This window comes from Periophthalmus magnuspinnatus, chromosome 18 (assembly GCF_009829125.3).
Source record: "Periophthalmus magnuspinnatus isolate fPerMag1 chromosome 18, fPerMag1.2.pri, whole genome shotgun sequence".
In the NCBI taxonomy this organism is placed as follows: Eukaryota; Metazoa; Chordata; class Actinopteri; order Gobiiformes; family Gobiidae; genus Periophthalmus; species Periophthalmus magnuspinnatus.
The window spans coordinates 28,269,411-28,287,664 of NC_047143.1; the positions used below are offsets into that span (position 1 = coordinate 28,269,411).

The window sequence follows — 18,254 nt, forward strand, 5'->3', positions numbered from 1 at the left end:
TTAAGCCAGACATAATATTTGAGTCATTTAAATTAGACAAATACAGTTTTATCAGGTCAATAGAACGTTCTTGTTTTAATCTTTTCTATATGGCTCATATTTTGAAAAGTGTTACATGTTAAAATTCAAGACTTAGTCTGAAGAATCATCAGCTGTGGATTCAGTGCAGGTAGAACAGTCAAAATATGAATCAATACTTACAATTTTTATATAGTGAAATATAATCAAATAGACAAATTTCAATCTATAAAGTGGGAAAATAAATCAAAATGTAAAGTGCTTTTTCGTCTGTTTAACTTGCTCTGAAAATGCCATTTCCTCACAAAAAAAAATTACTTTAACTTAAATTTGACGCTCCTCCACTTGTTCCCTGTGCTAAGTCACTCCCCCATCAGAGCGCTGCCACAGCACATAATGAATCTACTGCACATCACCCCAGGTTTGTGAAGTTGCTGTAAAAGGTTTACTGTTCTAATGCTTGAAGAATGGCTTTCAAGATGGCCGCCACCGCCACGGCGCCAGGGTCCGGCTCGTTCACTCTCTCACTGCTGATGTAGCTCGCTCGCCCCGCTTTGGCTGTGAGGTCCGAGGTCGACTCCGCCCCCAGCGATGATTTCTGACCAGAGACGAGACAGACGCCATTTTAAGGACTTTTAAAATTGTAGCTTTAATTTCTATCACCAGAAAAAGCAATTTAACTGATATAATACACTGCCCGGCCAAAAAACAAGTCACATTTTCACACATGGATCGTCCACCACAGAGTCCAGACCTTAACCCCAGTGAGAATCTTTGAGCAGCGTCAGACTCCATCAATGCAACAGGTGAAACATTAATGCAACACTGGATGGAAATAAATCTGACGAAGAAGCGAAATCGAAGTGTGGGACCTTTTTTTTGACCAGGTTGTGAATAGAATTGCAGTGAAGATGAAGGAGAGATGAAGAACAAGTGAGGGGCAGGTGAAGTTTTTTGTTTTTTTTTTAACAGAAACAGTCACAATTTAATCAAAATGTCAAAACCATAAATATTCCAGATTTCTTTCAGCCAGTTGTAAAAGTTTAAATGTTTCATAGATGTAAATGTGGACAATAGAACTAATGGTTCATGTCAAATGTCTGTGTTTAATCTACAGACGCTGGTGTAAACATGAAATATAAACCTACCTCCACTGCTGCCTGTAGTATTCCCATATGTCCAACAGGGGGCGCTGTGGTGAGCTTCATCAGTTCATCTGCTGCAGGGCACAGAGCGTCCAACTGAACAAGGTGAAGTTTTGGTTAGATCAAAGTATAAAATGGGTCTAATGCAGTTTGAGCTCACCATCGTCCTGTCTCCAGGGTCTGCGCCGCCGTATCTGAAAAACAAGATAAAGGTGCACTAAGAAACTTTCCTGCTCGTCTCCATGGAGATGATACAGCTTTGCCTTGAAAGTTCCACAGTATAACATTAAACATATAAACTCATCGCCGTGAATAATGAAAATGCATAAAGAAAGAGGAATATCTTTGTTAGATAAGCACCAGGGTCTCATTTTGACCCAAAGAGCTGCTTTTAAAATATATACAATTACACATGTACAAGTCTTTCATAAAAATATCAGGGTAATGCCATATCACGGAACTTTGGTGGCCGGTCTGCTACCTGCTTGTGTACACAAAAGTTACACAGTGGACGTTAAATTCACTTCTAAATGTCACAGAAGTGACTCTGACGGCCCGACAGCAAATGCTTCTTTATATTGTTCGGACCTCCTCATGGCCTGTGTCCCAGCATGCACTGCTCTGGCCCAGTCGCCTGGTTGACTCTTCTCCTGAGTCACATGACCCGCCGCCGCGGTCAGGAACAGGCTGTACATCTGTGGTCACACACACTGTCTTAACAAGCACGCCTCACACAGACTGTCGACATAATAACATTAGAATAAAATGGAAGTCATGTGACCCACCGCTCCCGATGACCCGCCCATTTTCTCCTGGAGTAGAGACGCAATGATCTGCAGCAGTCGCCCGGGGCAACCAGGGGTCACGTGACCACAGCGCCACTCCTGGATGGCTGAAAGTGCACTAGCATTAGCACTAGCATTAGCACCAGCATTAGCATTAGCGTTATAAACTAACTCTTCAGTTAAAGGACCAAAATGTAGACTTAATTTTTCTCAGTGGGAACTGTTAAGTTTTATGATGCGTCTTTACTTTAAAGTTCACAAAGGTTTTCAAAGGTTTTCATGTTTTATTCATTATAAATTACGATTATAAAAGTTTAGCACCGACGTCTAAGGCTCAGGTGACAGAAAAACCTTTGTCCAGTTCACAGCCGATACAAACATAAATAAACATATTAAAAAGTTCATTCATTTCTTTTCTATAATGTTTTTAATGTGTTTTTTCGATGCCGTGTCTGGGCTTCTCGTCGTTTTGTTTACGTCGGTGGAGATGTTCATTTCTTTTCTCGTTTCATCACAAATACCTCGTGCCGCCTGAGCGTGAGTGTTGCCACAGTCTCCGTCTCCTGAGGCTCGGTCCAAACGGTTCAGCTCATCTTGGATCTGAAGAAGACCAGAACAGACGCGGTCCAGGACTCGACCCAGGACCGGACTCAGGGGCCCTGGGAACAGCACCATAAGAAATGATCCACGTGCCCCGGGGCAGACTGACAGAGGTGTGGCTTCTGTGCCTTCAGATTATCAGACAAATCAGATTCATTTATCACAATCTAAAATAAACTGTTTTAAAGGTTTAAAGGTAAAGTGTGCGGAATTTATAACGACTAGCTCTGTGTGTGTGTGTCGGTGTGTCTGTCTCTGTGTGTGTCTCTGTGTGTGAGTGTGTCTGTCTCTGTGTGTGTCTGTCTCTGTGTGTGTCTGTCTCTGTGTGTGTCTGTCTCTGTGTGTGTCTGTCTCTGTGTGTGAGTGTGTGTCATGTTCACTCCAAATACAGTTGTTAAGACAATTTATTCATCACAAAAACACTGGATGTGATTGACATGAGGCCCGTCCACATGAGACACACCTGTACGTGTCTCTGCAGGTCAAGGCTCTGGACACGGGCCCGTCCACATGAGACACACCTGTACGTGTCTCTGCAGGTCCAGGCTCTGGACACGGGCCCGTCCACATGAGACACACCTGTACGTGTCTCTGCAGGTCCAGGCTCTGGACACGGGCCTGTCCACATGGGACACACTTGTATTTTGTCCATGTTTTAAGTGGGCGTGTGGTTGACCTTCTGAAGACGCCTCGTCCTGGGGTCTCAGGCCGAGAGGAGGGGGATCCATGGAGAACTCGCGTCCACTCACAGGTGCAGTACTGAGGTTTGGCCAGGCGGGGGCGCTGGTTTTTGCATCTAAGGAGCATCACAGTAAATTTACCGTGTTTAAGATGATCTCATTTTATCAAAGTAAAACATGTCCAAGTCAAACCTGGCGAGGAAGTTTGCTTAAAATTGCAAAACATACTTTTTTTTTGCACTAATCTTATATTTTTAACCTCGAAAAATATCCACAGCTTCATTATTATGGTTTAAATCTTATGAGAATTACACTGAGTCAGATTCAAGAATAACATGAAATGTACCGAAGAGTCTGAGTCTTTCTGCGTTTGTTTTCATTAATGTCAAAGAAACTCCGCCCATTTCCAACGACGTCATGAACGACCCCGACATGACCCTGGCCACGGTCACGCCACGACTCTCTGTCAAAACACACAAATATAACAAATATACAGCAGTTTAGAGCCTCAGACAGGACACGACAAAGTAGACACATACACACACACACACACCCCCAAAGTCGGGCTCAAGACCCGAGGAGACGGAGCCTTTTCTGTGGCCCAGACTAGAGGTAAGATCTTAAGCCCGAGCCCGAGCCCGGCCCGACCCGAATTTCGGGCCGGGTCGGGCCTAAAATGTCAATCATTACGTTCGGGTCGGGTCGGGCTTCTCTCTAGCTGACTTTTTTAAAATAAATATATGTTTATAAAAATGAATACTAAAACAATGTGTGGATACTAAACTTAGGAATACTTGTTATAAAAAAAATAATTTGGATAAAACAGAGAAGGCGCTGTAAGGTAACTGCTATTTAACTACTAAACAGGAGCCGCAGAGCCAGAGCCGCAGAGCCAGAGCACACTCTGCGCACGTGAACGCCCCCTCTTCACCTCCACAAGTCCACATCTATTTAGACCTGGTGTCCCTGATATGGAGCAGCAAGAAGTAAAGGATAAACTAAAGACAGGGGAACTGAAAAGGCAAACACGCACCGGCAAGAGTGAGGTGTGGCTTCAAATTGATTGTTGAAAATGCAACAGAAACTTGCGTTGGCTTCGCTGAATGTGGTAAATGTGGCGCTTTGCTTCATACGAGAGCAAAAAGACAGGACAGCAGACATTTAAACAGCTGTACTGGCAAAAGTGATGATCAAACATCTATATTATCATTTGTCCCACAGACCGCACGTCTTCGCACTGAGCAGACCATCACAGACAAGTGCGTGGACTTTTGCTGTCAGGACCTTAGACCATTTTCAGTTGTTAGTGGCGAAGGTTTTTTATTACTAGGCTTATTTTTACGCATGTTTAACTTTGTTTGGTTCTTTTTTTTTTTTTATTTATCCTCACAAATAAAATATGAAATTTCGGGTTTGCTTCGGGCTCGGGCCTGCAAATCAAGTTAATTGGTCGGGCTCGGGCCGGGTCGGGCTTTAATACCCGCGGGCCTGGGTCGGGTCGGGCTGGATTTTTTAGGCCCGATCTTACCTCTAGCCCAGACTATGGAACAGCGCCCTCTGTCGGTCAGATCCTCTCAGTCTTTAATTAAAGTTCAAAGCTGGACTGAAAACCCGCCTCTTCTCCCTGGTATTTAACACCACACAGGACACACAGATGTTGTGTTGTTGTGTTGTGTTGTTCTGTTGTGTTGTTCTGTTGTGTTGTTCTGTTCTGTTGTTCTGTTGTGTTGTGTTGTTCTGTTGTGTTGTTCTGTTGTGTTGTTCTGTTCTGTTGTGTTGTTCTGTTGTGTTGTTCTGTTGTGTTGTTCTGTTGTGTTGTGTTGTTCTGTTGTGTTGTTCTGTTGTGTTGTTCTGTTGTGTTGTTCTGTTGTGTTGTGTTGTTCTGTTGTGTTGTTCTGTTGTGTTGTTCTGTTGTGTTGTTCTGTTGTGTTGTTCTGTTGTGTTGTTCTGTTGTGTTGTTCTGTTGTGTATCTGTGTGTTCTTTTATACTGTTGAAATAAAGTGACTTTAGTTAAACGTGTCTGTATTTTGGAGTTTTCTAAGTTGTAAAACAGAATCCCTCTGTGTCAGTGATAAAACTAAAATAACCATTTATCAGCTCAGGTCAGTCCCACCAAACATCCAAAAAAAACATCCAGAAAAAACATCCAGAAAAAACATCCAGAAAAACATCCAGAAAAACATCCAGAAAAACATCCAGAAAAAACATCCAGAAAAAACATCCAGAAAAAACATCCAAACCCCACACTTTCATAAACAAGTATTTTTACTCACCCAAACACAAAATGGCCGCTCGAGTGACCACTGCCAGCTCCAGACAGGACAGAGCCCCGAGATTATTCACACACACGATCACCAGGTCACCTGTGAAAAACCAGGACTAAAACAGGACTAAAACAGGACTAAACCGGGTCTAAACCGGGTCTAAACCAGGACTAAACCGGGACTAAACCGGGTCTAAACCGGACCTAAACCAGGACTAAACCAGGACTAAACCGTGTCTAAACCAGGACTAAACCAGGACTAAACCAGGTTCTTGGGAGCTTTAGAGTACCTGACTTGAGCGGCAGATGTGATTGGCTGTCAGGATTGGTCATGTGATCGATCATTGTTGTCACCACTTCGTCCGCACTAGTGATCTTTCAGAAATAATAATGATTATTTAAAAATAAAAACTCAAAATTTATTGATATAAAACACAGTGTCTGACCTTTGACCTTTTAATGCCAGGTTCACCGTGGATCCCTGAAAGACAATTTTAAAGTATTTACTGATAATAATATGTACGGATAAAAGCTCAGACTCTTTCTAAACTTTAAAGGAATTTCATTTTCGTTATCGTGAAAACCCATAAGGTTCAAATATATTGATTTTGTCCACGCTGCCCCAGATCAATGACGTTAAAATTAAATCAGCCTCTGGTCTTACCCAGACCCAGCTCCATGTGCCCCGGCGGCAGCTCGAACGTCGGCCCACATCCAGGCACACTGCAGGGGGACAGGCCCACGCCCAGAGTCCCTGAACCACACAGAACCACAGAGTGAAACTTTGACCACGCACGACCACACAGAACCACAGAGTGAAACTTTGACCACGCACGACCACACAGAACCACAGAGTGAAACTTTGACCACGCACGACCACACAGAACCACAGAGTGAAACTTTGACCACGCATGACCACACAGAACCACAGAGTGAAACTTTGACCACGCACGACCACACAGAACCACAGAGTGAAACTTTGACCACGCACAACCACACAGAACCACAGAGTGAAACTTTGACCACGCACAAGCACACACGACCACACACAACCAGAGTCACACTTAAACCACACACAACCACACAGAACCACAGAGTGGTCGTGCATGGTCAAAGTTTCACTCTGTGGTTCTGTGTGGTCGTGCGTGGTCAAAGTTTCACACACGACCACACAGAACCACAGAGTGAAACTTTGACCACGCACAACCACACAAGACCACAGAGTGAAACTTTGACCACGCACAACCACACACGACCACACACAACCAGAGTCACACTTAAACCACACACGACCACACAGAACCACAGAGTGAAACTTTGACCACGCACAACCACACACGACCACACAGTGAAACTTTGACCACGCACAACCACACATGACCACACACAACCAGAGTCACACTTAAACCACACACGACCACACAACCAGAGTCACACTTAAACCACACACGACCACACAGAACCACAGAGTGAAACTTTGACCACGCACAACCACACACGACCACACACAACCAGAGTCACACTTAAACCACACACGACCACACAGAACCACAGAGTGAAACTTTGACCACGCACAACCACACACGACCACACACAACCAGAGTCACACTTAAACCACACACAACCACACAGAACCAGAGTCACACTTAAACCACACACAACCAGAGTCACACTTAAACCACACACAACCACATACGACCACAGAGTCACATTTAAACCACACACGACCACACACAACCACAGAGTCAAACTTTGACCACGCACAACCACACACGACCACACAGAACCAGAGTCACACTTAAACCACACACGACCACACAGAACCACAGAGTGAAACTTTGACCACGCACAACCACACACGACCACACAGTGAAACTTTGGTTGTGTGTGGTCATGTGTGGTTGTGCGTGGTCAGAGTCACACTTAAACCACACACGACCACACAACCAGAGTCACACTTAAACCACACACGACCACACAGAACCACAGAGTGAAACTTTGACCACGCACAACCACACACGACCACACACAACCACACACAACCAGAGTCACACTTAAACCACACACGACCACACACAACCACACAGAACCAGAGTCACACTTAAACCACACACAACCACATACGACCACAGAGTCACATTTAAACCACACACGACCACACACAACCACAGAGTCAAACTTTGACCACGCACAACCACACACGACCACACAGAACCACAGAGTCACACTTAAACCACGCACAACCACAGAGTGAAACCTTGACCACGCACAACCACACACGACCACACAGAACCACAGTCACACTTAAACCACACACAACCACAGTGTCACACTTAAACCACACACAACCACACACGACCAGAGTCAAACTTAAACCATGCACAACCACACACAACCTTAGAGTCAAACTTTAACCGCACACAACCACAGTGTCAAACTTTAACCGCACACAACCACAGACAACCGCACACAACCATTCAATTCAATTCATTTATTTTTGTAACGCCCAAAATCACAACAACAGTTGTCTGGAAGGGCGTTCATGTTTTGGTTGATGGGGGAAACCGGAGTACCCGGAGGAAACCCATCCAGACACGAGGAGGAACATGAAAAACTCCACACAGAAAGGCCTGGTGACCCGGGGATCAACCAAACCTTCTGCTGTGAGACATGAGCCACTCAGCCACCGAGATATACACACAAAAACAAACAACACACAAAAACAAACAACACACAAAAACAAAACAACACACAAAAACAAAACAACACACAAAAACAAATAGGAACATCAACAACCACACAGAACCATCCATCCATCCATTTTCTTCTGCTTATCCGGGGCCGGGTCGCGGGGGCAGCAGTCTAAGCAGGGACTCCCAAACTTCCCTCACCCCAGACACGTCCTCCAGCTCCTCCGGTGGGATCCCAAGGCGTTCCCAGGCCAGAGAGACATAGTCCCTCCAGCGTGTCCTGGGTCTTCCCCGGGGCCTCCTCCTAGTGGGACATGCCCAGAACACCTCCCTAGGGAGGCGTCCAGGAGGCATCCTGAGCAGATGCCCGAGCCACCTCAACTGGTTCAACTCGACGTGTAGGAGCAGCGGCTCTACTCCGAGCTCCTCCCGTGTGACTGAGCTCCGCCACTTGTATCCGTGATCTTGTCCTTTCGGTCATTACCCAAAGCTCATGACCATAGGTGAGGGTAGGAACGTAGATTGACCGGTAAATCGAGAGCTTCGCCTTCCAGCTCAGCTCCTTCTTCACCACAACGGACCAATACAGCGACCGCATCACTGCAGACGCTGCACCGATCCGCCTGTCAATCTCACGCTCCATCCTTCCCCCACTCGTGAACAAGACCCCGAGATACTTGAACTCCTCCACTTGGGGCAGAGACTCACCACCCGGAGAGAGCAAACCACCTTTTTCCGGTCGAGAACCATGGCCTCAGATTTAGGTGTTGATTTTCATCCCAGACACTTCACACTCGGCTGCAAACCGCCCCAGTGCTGCAGGTCCTGGCTCGATGAAGCATCAGGACAACATCATCTGCAAACAGCAGAGATGAAATCCTGTGGTTCCCAAACCAGACCCCCTCCGGCCCCTGGCTGCGCCTAGAAATTCTGTCCATAAATATAATGAACAGACCCGGTGACAAAGGGCAGCCCTGGCGGAGTCCAACATGCACCGGGAACAGGTCTGATTTACTGCCAGCAATGCGAACACAGCTCCTGCTCCGGTCATACAGGGACCGGACAGCCCTTAGCAAAGGGCCCCGGACCCCATACTCCCAGAGCACCCCCCAAAGGACACCACGAGGGACACGGTGGAATGCCTTGTCCAGATCCACAAAACACATGTGGACTGGTTGGGCAAACTCCCATGAGCCTCGAGAACCCAATGGAGAGTATAGAGCTGGTCCAGTGTTCCACGACCGGGACGAAAACCACACTGCTCCTCCTGAATGCGAGGTTCGACTATCGGTCGGATTCTCCTCTCCAGTCCCTGGAATAGACCTTTCCGGGGAGGCTGAGGAGTGCGATTCCCCTGTAATTGGAACACACCCTCCGGCCCCCCTTCTTATACAGAGGGACCACCACCCCGGTCTGCCATTCCAGTGGTACTGTCCCCGACCGCCACGTGATGTTGCAGAGACGTGTCAGCCAAGACCCACAACATCCAGAGACTTGAGGTACTCAGGACGGATCTCATCCACCCCCAGAGCCTTGCCACCGAGGAGCTTGCAAACCACCTCGGTGACTTCAGCCAGGGTGATGGATAAGTCCGCCTCTGGGTCCGCAGTGTCTGCTTCCTCCTCGGAAGACATAACGGGGGGATTGAGGAGATCCTCAAAGTATTCCTTCCACCGCCCGACAACATCCCCAGTCGAGGTCAGCAGCTCTCCACCCGCACTGTAAACAGTGTTGGTGAAGCACTGCTTCCCCCTCCTGAGGCGTCGGACAGTTTGCCAGAATTTCTTTGAGGCCGTCCGATAGTCCGCCTCCATGGCCTCCCCGAACTCCTCCCAACCCCGAGTTTTTGCCTCTGTGACTGCCCGAGCCGCGGCACGCTTGGCCCGCCGGTACTCATCGGCTGCCTCAGGAGTCCCACGAGCCAACAAGGCTCAATAGGACTCCTTCTTCAGCTTGATGGCATCCCTTACTTCCGGTGTCCACCACCAGGTTCGGCGATTGCCGCCGCGACAAGTACCGCAGACCTTACGACCACAGCTACGAGCGGCCGCATTGACAATAGAGGTGGAGAACATGGCCCACTCGGAGTCCATGTCTCCAACCTCCCCCGGAATCAGGGAGAAGTTCTCCCGGAGGTGTGAGTTGAAGACCCCTCTGACAGAGGGCTCCGCCAGACGTTCCCAGCAGACCCTCACAATGCGCTTGGGCCTGCCAGGTCTGTCCGGCTTCCTCCTCCGCCAGCGGATCCAACTCACCACCAGGTGGTGATCGGTTGACAGCTCTGCCCCTCTCTTCACCCGAGTGTCCAAGACACGTGGTCTGAGGTCAGATCACACGACAACACAGTCGATCATCGACCTCCGACCTAGAGTGTCCTGGTGCCACGTGCACCGATGGACACCCTTGTGCTCGAACATGGTGTTTGTTATGGACAAACTGTGACTAGCACAGAAGTCCAATAACAAAACACCGCTCGGGTTCAGATCAGGGAGGCCGTTCTTCCCAATCACGCCCCTCCAAGTGTCACTGTCATTACCCACATGGGCGTTGAAGTCCCCCAGGAGAACAACGGAGTCCCCAGTCAGTGCACTGTCTAGTACCCCTCCCAGGGACTCCAAGAAGGCCGGGTACTCTGCACTGCTGTTTGGCCCGTAGGCCGACACAACAGTGAGAGACCTGTCCCCGACCCGAAGGCGCAGGGAGGCGTGGGGAAAGGCCCGACGACCAGGCGCTCGCTGTCGAGCACCCACCCCAGGCCTGGCTCTAGGGTGGGGCCCCGGTAACGCCGGTCCGGGCGACGTAACTGGCCTTGATTTAATTTTCTTCATAAGGGGCTTCTGAACCGCTCTTCGTCTGTCCCATCTCCCTGGACCTGTTTGCCATGGGTGACCCTACCAGGGGCATGAAGCCCCCGACAACATAGCTCCCAGGATCACTCATCCATGCATTTGTTACTTCCAGACTTGATTACTGTAATTCTCTGCTCACCGCCTGCCCTAAAAGTACTATAAAGTACTATAAAGTACTATAAGGAGCCTCCAGTTGGTCCAAAATGCAGCGGCCAGAGTCCTAACAGGAACTAAAAGAAGAGACCACATCAGTCCTGTACTAAAATATCTGCACTGGCTTCCTGTCGAGCTTAGAATCAAATTCAAAGTCCTCCTCCTGACATACAAAGCCCTAAACGGTATGGCCCCATCCTATCTGCAAGATGCTATTGTCCCGTACCAGCCAAACAGAGCACTCCGCTCTCAGAATGCAGGACTATTAGTGGTTCCTAGAGTGTCCAAAAGTACAGTGGGAGGGAGAGCATTCAGTTACCAAGCTCCTGTGCTATGGAATCAACTCCCTGCTGATGTTAAACAGGCCCCCACAGTCTCTGTATTTAAGACCAGGCTTAAAACCTTCCTCTTCGGTATAGACCAGGTTACATAGTGAGGGAGTTAGGGACAAACCCGGGATAAGACAGGCTGCAGTAGGAGTAACTAGCTGGGGGAAGTATGGCAACCTGAGCACTATCCTCTGCTTTGTCCTATTTTCTCATCAGCAATGCTATTCACATGTTGTCCCCTGTCCCACTCCCTCTGTGGAGTGTATCTCTTTCAGATGCCCCGATGACTGGACCCTCTCCTCCTCCTCGCCTGGCCCTCCTCCTCCTCACCTGGCCCTCCTCCGCCCCCCTCCCTCCTCCTCGCCTGGCCGACTTTTCTTGTTTTGTCTGATTTTTCCTGTTTGATTTTCCTGTTTGTTTTTGTGTGTTGTTTTGTTTTTGTGTGTTGTTTGTTTTTGTGTGTTGTTTGTTTTTGTGTGTTGTTTGTTTTTGTGTGTTGTTTGTTTTTGTGTGTTGTTGTGTTTTTGTGTGTTGTTTTGTTTTTGTGTGTATATCTCGGTGGCTGAGTGGCTCATGTCTCACAGCAGAAGGTTTGGTTGATCCCCGGGTCGCCCAGGCCTTTCTGTGTGGAGTTTTTCATGTTTCTCCTCGTGTCTGGATGGGTTTCCTCCGGGTACTCCGGTTTCCCCCATCAACCAAAACATGAACGCCCTTCCAGGCAACTGTTGTTGTGATTTTGGGCGTTACAAAAATTAAATGAATTGAACCACAGAGTGACATTTTAACCACACACAACCACACAAAACCAGAGTCACTTTAACCACGCAAAACCACAGAGTCAAACTTTATATGTATCTATTTTGAACTTGCGAATATATATATATATATATATATATATATATATATATATATATATATATATATATATATATATATACACGCGTGTGTGTATATGTGTATGTATGTGTGTAAGTGGGTGGGGGTGTGTGTGTGTGTGTGTGTGTGGGGGTGTGTGGGGGTGTGTGTGTGTGTGTGTACAGATAAACATATAAAATGATAATGGCCAAAATGAAACAGACCGATTTCCTTCTGAGCCTCGTTCACTGTGGAAACTATTTCGTCCAACGACTTTCCCTCTTCTGCCAAAGATCCAGCCAGCTACAAAACACAAGGGGTTTAGCAGTAGTAGTACTAAACTACTAGTAGTTTAGTAGCATTACTTTAGCAGTAGTCCTTCAGCAGTAGTAGTCCTTCAGCAGTAGTAGTCCTTCAGCAGTAGTAGTCCTTCAGCAGAAGTAGTACTTCAGCAGAAGTAGTACTTCAGCAGAAGTAGTACTTCAGCAGAAGTAGTACTTCAGCAGTAGTAGTCCTTCAGTAGTAGTAGTCCTTCAGCAGTAGTAGTTCTTCAGCAGTAGTAGTCCTTCAGCAGTAGTAGTACTTCAGCAGTAGTACTCAGGTAGTACCTTGTGAATGAACAGCGTCCCACAAAGCCCTCGCGGCCCGGCTTTAGTGGCCCTCTCAAAGGCACAGTCGTCGGCCACGATCACCATCTGGGCCCGGACCCCCAGGACCAGCGCCTGCTCCAGCGCCAGGCCAAAGTTCAGCCTGTCTCCGGTGTAGTTCTTCACGATGAGGAGCACCCCCGAGCAGCCTGAGGACAAAGGGTCCAAAGTGAAAGTGAAAGTAAATCAAACTTACAAAGGCCCGCCCCCTTTCAGTGATTGGACAATGATCACGTCACATGTTCAGAGTAAAAGCCAAAAGTAAAATCTGTCACTCGACAAAAACGTGTAGGAATGAAGACGTTTGTCTGCTCGTCCAAGACACTTCTTCATTGTGGTCAGATTCCATTGATTCCACTGAATCTGACCACAATGAAGAAGTGTCTTGGACGAGCAGACAAACGTCTTCATTCCTACACGTTTTTGTCGAGTGACAGATTTTACTTTTGGCTTTTCTCTGGGTCAGACCTGGACGACTGAGGGACAGTCACGTGTTTTTGACTTTTCAGATAAAATCCACATATTAACAGAATGTAAACATCAAATGTCCAGATGAAGCTGAAACATAAGCTCCTGTTCAAATGAGTCTCACCTCAGACAAACACGAGCTTCTCCTCAAGGCAAAATCTGGGCTTTAAAATCAACTTTATACAGACAGAAGTTTTAAAATGAGTTTTATAGAGAAAACTCTTTGGACACTGGACATTAGAATCTTTAATGATCTTTAAAGGATCATTATTATTATTATTATTATTATTATTTACCTGGTTTTAGTGGATTTTAAACACATTATTGGTCTGATCTCTATTAATCTTTCCTGGTAGTTGCGCTGTCGACCCTCCACCAGAAAAGTTACAAAGTGCACCTTTAAAGCACACAGTAACATAACGATATACGTCCAGCTTCACCTGCGCGGTGCAGAGAGAGGACGGCAGCCAAGATGGCCGCCGGAGGAGGAGAGGCGAACACTCCTCCGGCCACCGCCGCAGACAGCATCCCCGCTCCCACGAAACCTGAGTCAGAACACGCCAAATTTCAAGATGATGCATTTGAAAATGGATTATACAGAGAAAAAAAAACATTTAGAATATTATTCTCAAATAAAATTAAAAAAGGCGAAGTTAAAATCTGTCAAATGGACAAAAAAGCCAAACGTCTTCACTCCCACAAGACACTTCGTCAGTTCTGGTCAGATTCCTGCTGGACACTGCCTTATATCTGTCTGAAGGAGGCGCTAACGACACTGAAACTGTGAACATCTATTGTCTCCAGTTTCAGCTGGAACTGCCCTATTCAGCCTTAATGACCCTGATATTGTTCTCATTGTTCTGGCTCTGAGGGTGGAGGTGTAGATGGAGGAGAGGTGACGTCTCAGGACTCATTTCTGTGGAAGGATTGCATTTCCAAACAAAAATATCTTCTTTAACTCTCCTCAAACCATTTCTTTTCTCTCAGATCTGCCCCTCACTCTGTTCAAAGCAGTGGTCAGTGTCTTTGAGATGCAGATGGACAGAAGACTGTGGTCCTGAGCTGTTCTCTCTGTTTATTCTCTTATGTAGATGAACAGACTGTGGTCCTGAGCTGTTCTCTCTGTTTATTCTCTTATGTAGATGAACAGCAGACTGTGTCCTGAGCTGTTCTCTCTGTTTATTCTCTTATGTAGATGAACAGCAGACTGTGTCCTGAGCTGTTCTGTTTATTCTCTTATGTAGATGAACAGCAGACTGTGTCCTGAGCTGTTCTCTCTCGTGTTGGTTCTTTCTCTTATGGAGTGTTTAGTTTCTCCAGTGTGACGCTCACTCTTCACTGAATGGAGGAGACACTTTACTTTGTTTATGTCTCGGGGTTTTGTCCTTTGGGTGAAACAGTTTTTATCTTAAAGTGTTCGTAGGTTTGAAATAGACCGGAATCTCAAACTGCCTGAAAATTCCCTGAAGTTATTCAGACACACCCACTGTGTAAGGAATAGTTACACGTTTCCTTCTGGGTTCAGATTCCCAGTTGTCCTGTTTTGTCTCTCTTAGATCTACTGAAGGTCCATTTTGGATCTCCACAAGCAGAGAGGGCCTTCTCCACGTGTTGCTCCTGCTTCACTTTTCCCTCTGTGTTTGTGGGAACCACTTGAGCTCAGAGCCAGAACAATGAGAACAATATCAGGGTCGTTACGGGCTGAATAGGTTAGTCTCAGCTGAAACTGGAGACAATAAATGTTTCCAGTTTCAGTGTAGTTAGTCCCTCCCCTCAGATATAAGGCAGTGTCCAGCAGGAATCTGACCAGAACTGAAGAAGACGCTTGGACGAGCAGCAAAACGTCTTCACTCCTACGATTTGTCCAGTTGACAGATTTTATTTTCGTCTTTTGCTCTGGGTCAGACCTGGACGACTGAGGTTTTACACAGATATTTTCTCAAATAAATGTTCTTTGAAACAGGGTTTGTTTACACCTCCACGTGTTTGATGGTCACATGACCCATCTTCAGTCTTAAAATGTTCATATCGTGATTAATCGAAACATCTCCAGCCTGACCTCCGTGAGCCGGCTCGTGCCCGGACCCCCCTCCGGACAGAAGCCCCACTTTCCCTCGCAGACCGTGGACATCCGAACGCACCACGACCCTGTGCCCCCGGAGCAGGCAGAGACCCGGGTTGGACCGGACCAGACCCAGCAGGGCCTGGTCCACGCAGGAGTCGGGGGAGTTCAGCAGCTTCTTCTGGGGCTGGACAAGACGTGGACATTACATTTAGTATTTCTCACACTAAACCCACGTTTGAGTGAGAATGTGGTGTTTTAAAAGCATCATCTAAATCTGAGTGTGTGCTGCCCCTAGTGGCCTCCGCGAACTCAAGTACTACGTGACATCACTCTGGCCCGGACTCTGGCCCGGAGAGGGCATTTCCATATGATTAACTGCGTAAAACCTAAATCTCTTTTTTTACTTAAAACACGCAGCGCTAAATCCTCCCAACGCGTTTTAAAAGTGCAAATCAAGTGCGTATGTCGTGGACAAATGCGCCGAATGTGCGTTTCTTTTTTACGCAAACCGAACACTGCAGAAAACACACGTGTGTCTTTAACTCCTGATAATTAGTGTAAAGTCCAGTGCACGCTGCAGGTGTAAAGTCCGCAACAAACGAACCAAACATCACGAGCGTTTAGCGAAGTTTATGAGTGTGCATGTGTGCGCCATGTGTGCGCCATGTGTGCGCCATAAAAACATGTCACGGTTCGTAGTAAAACTTAAATCTGTGAAATGGATCAGGCACAGAGTTTGAGTTTTTCTCACCTCCATCGCGGCTCCTTCTTCCTCCAAACATAAATCTTTATATTTAAGGAAACAGAATCCGGAAGTAACCCTCCACAATAAAAGCCCAAATGTCCAAATCAAAATAAAAGACTAAATGTTGTTGGGTGGTGGGTTTAGCCTGTTTTCTCTGTGGCTTTTGGATGTGGTTACGGTTAAATCACAAATAGCCTATTCATATAGAATAAATAAAATAATATTCTGTATTTAAAGCAGCTACATATGTGGCCCACGTTTTTAATCGCATTCTTAAACTTTAAGTGCTCCTGGTTCAGCTCAATCCAAAGGCTGATGGGTGGATCCTGCTGTTGTGTCCTTAGGCAAGACACTTACCACACCTTGTGTATGAATGTTGTGTTTGTGTTTGTTTTGAGAGGCCGATGGCAGCGTTACTTGTCTGTCTTCCTTGGGGCAGCTGTGGCTGCAGAAGCCACCACGTGGACACTCTAGAGTCAGTGCACGTGGACACTCTAGAGTCAGTGCACGTGGGTCAGTGCACGTGGACACTCTAGAGTCAGTGCACGTGGACACTCTAGGGTCAGTGCACGTGGGTCAGTGCACGTGGACACTCTGGGGTCAGTGCACGTGGGTCAGTGCACGTGGGTCAGTGCACGTGGACACTCTAGAGTCCGTGCACATGGGTCAGTGCACGTACGTGGACACTCTAGAGTCAGTTCACGTGGACACTCTGGGGTCAGTGCACGTGGGTCAGTGCACGTGGACATTCTAGAGTCAGTGCACGTGGACACTCTAGGGTCAGTGCACGTGGGTCAGTGCACGTGGACACTCTGGGGTCAGTGCACGTGGGTCAGTGCACGTGGACACTCTGGGGTCAGTGCACGTGGGTCAGTGCACGTGGACACTCAAATGGCACCAAGACATTTTAGGCCAGCGGTCAATGATCCTCTTTGTCATCAGGTCTTCTCTTTGTTATCTGACCTTTGGCCACATGTCTTGGACATTTGGGTGAAGAGAGGGGCAGAGCTGTGAGAGCACCACCTGGTGGTGAGTTGGATCCGCTGGCAGGGGATGAAGCCGGACAGAGCTGGCAGACCCAAGCACATCGTGAGGGTCCGCCTGAAGCACCGGAAACTGCCAAAGTAACGCTCTAAGCCGTGGCCAACTGCCTAAAGAAGTACAAACGAGACAATGAGGCCAGATGAATAAACCGTCTGTTTGCAACACAACTGGAGAAAGTGTACGCTCAATGTCAGGGTAATAACACCAGACGAGACCCGCCAAGACTGGAAACTGAACAGTACTGGAAAGGCCTAAGGGAGAAGGAGGCATCACATAACAGCGATGCACAGAGGCTCTGAGAGAAGAACACAGCAACCTCCCTGAACAGAATCCATCACCATCACAGTGGCAGACGTCCAGGAAAGAGTCTCAGGCATGAAAAACTGGACCAGGCCCTGACATGATCCACACCCACTGGGTAAAGAAGCTCACTGCTCTCCACGAGCGTCTGGAGCACAAATGAACCAACTGCTAATGGACTCACCCTGAATGTCTATGTGAAGGGCGTACGATCCTGATCCAGAAGGATCCCTCAAAGGGGACAGTCCCATCCAACTATCGGCCAATAATCTGTCTCTCCACAACATGGAAGCTCATGTCAGGATCATCACGGCTCAGATAAGTGACACATGGATCAATAAATGAGCAAACATCAGTAAAGATACCAGGTGAGCCAAACACCAGCTCCTGGTCGACCGAACAGTCGCTCAAGACAGCGGAACCTGTAAAACCAAACTGTGCACTGCCTGGACTGATACAAGAAAGACTCAGTGCCACACACATGGATCACTGAATGGAGCTGTTCAACATCAGCAGGACTTTAAGAGCCTTCAGTGAAAACTTAATGAGGCATTTACTCATCCACCAATTGTGCAAGTTCTCCCACTTAAAAAGATGAGAGAGGCCTGTAATTTTGT

At 47.3% G+C, this 18,254-nt stretch overlaps 1 protein-coding gene across 1 annotated transcript; it reads right to left on the reverse strand.

The window, feature by feature from the left end:
* Nucleotides 1–55: 55 nt before the first annotated feature.
* On the reverse strand, nt 56–16,328 carry tkfc (triokinase/FMN cyclase). Its single transcript, XM_033983532.2, has 17 exons — nt 16,300–16,328; nt 15,543–15,732; nt 13,924–14,028; nt 12,977–13,164; nt 12,593–12,671; nt 6,157–6,246; nt 5,939–5,973; nt 5,783–5,867; nt 5,503–5,592; nt 3,575–3,691; nt 3,225–3,344; nt 2,470–2,607; nt 1,949–2,055; nt 1,752–1,858; nt 1,324–1,357; nt 1,167–1,259; nt 56–616 (listed from the first exon to the last, which is right to left on the reverse strand). Exons 1-17 carry the CDS (start codon nt 16,303–16,305, stop codon nt 464–466), a joined length of 1,737 nt encoding a protein of 578 aa, XP_033839423.1. The 5' UTR covers nt 16,306–16,328; the 3' UTR covers nt 56–463.
* Nucleotides 16,329–18,254: the final 1,926 nt, after the last annotated feature.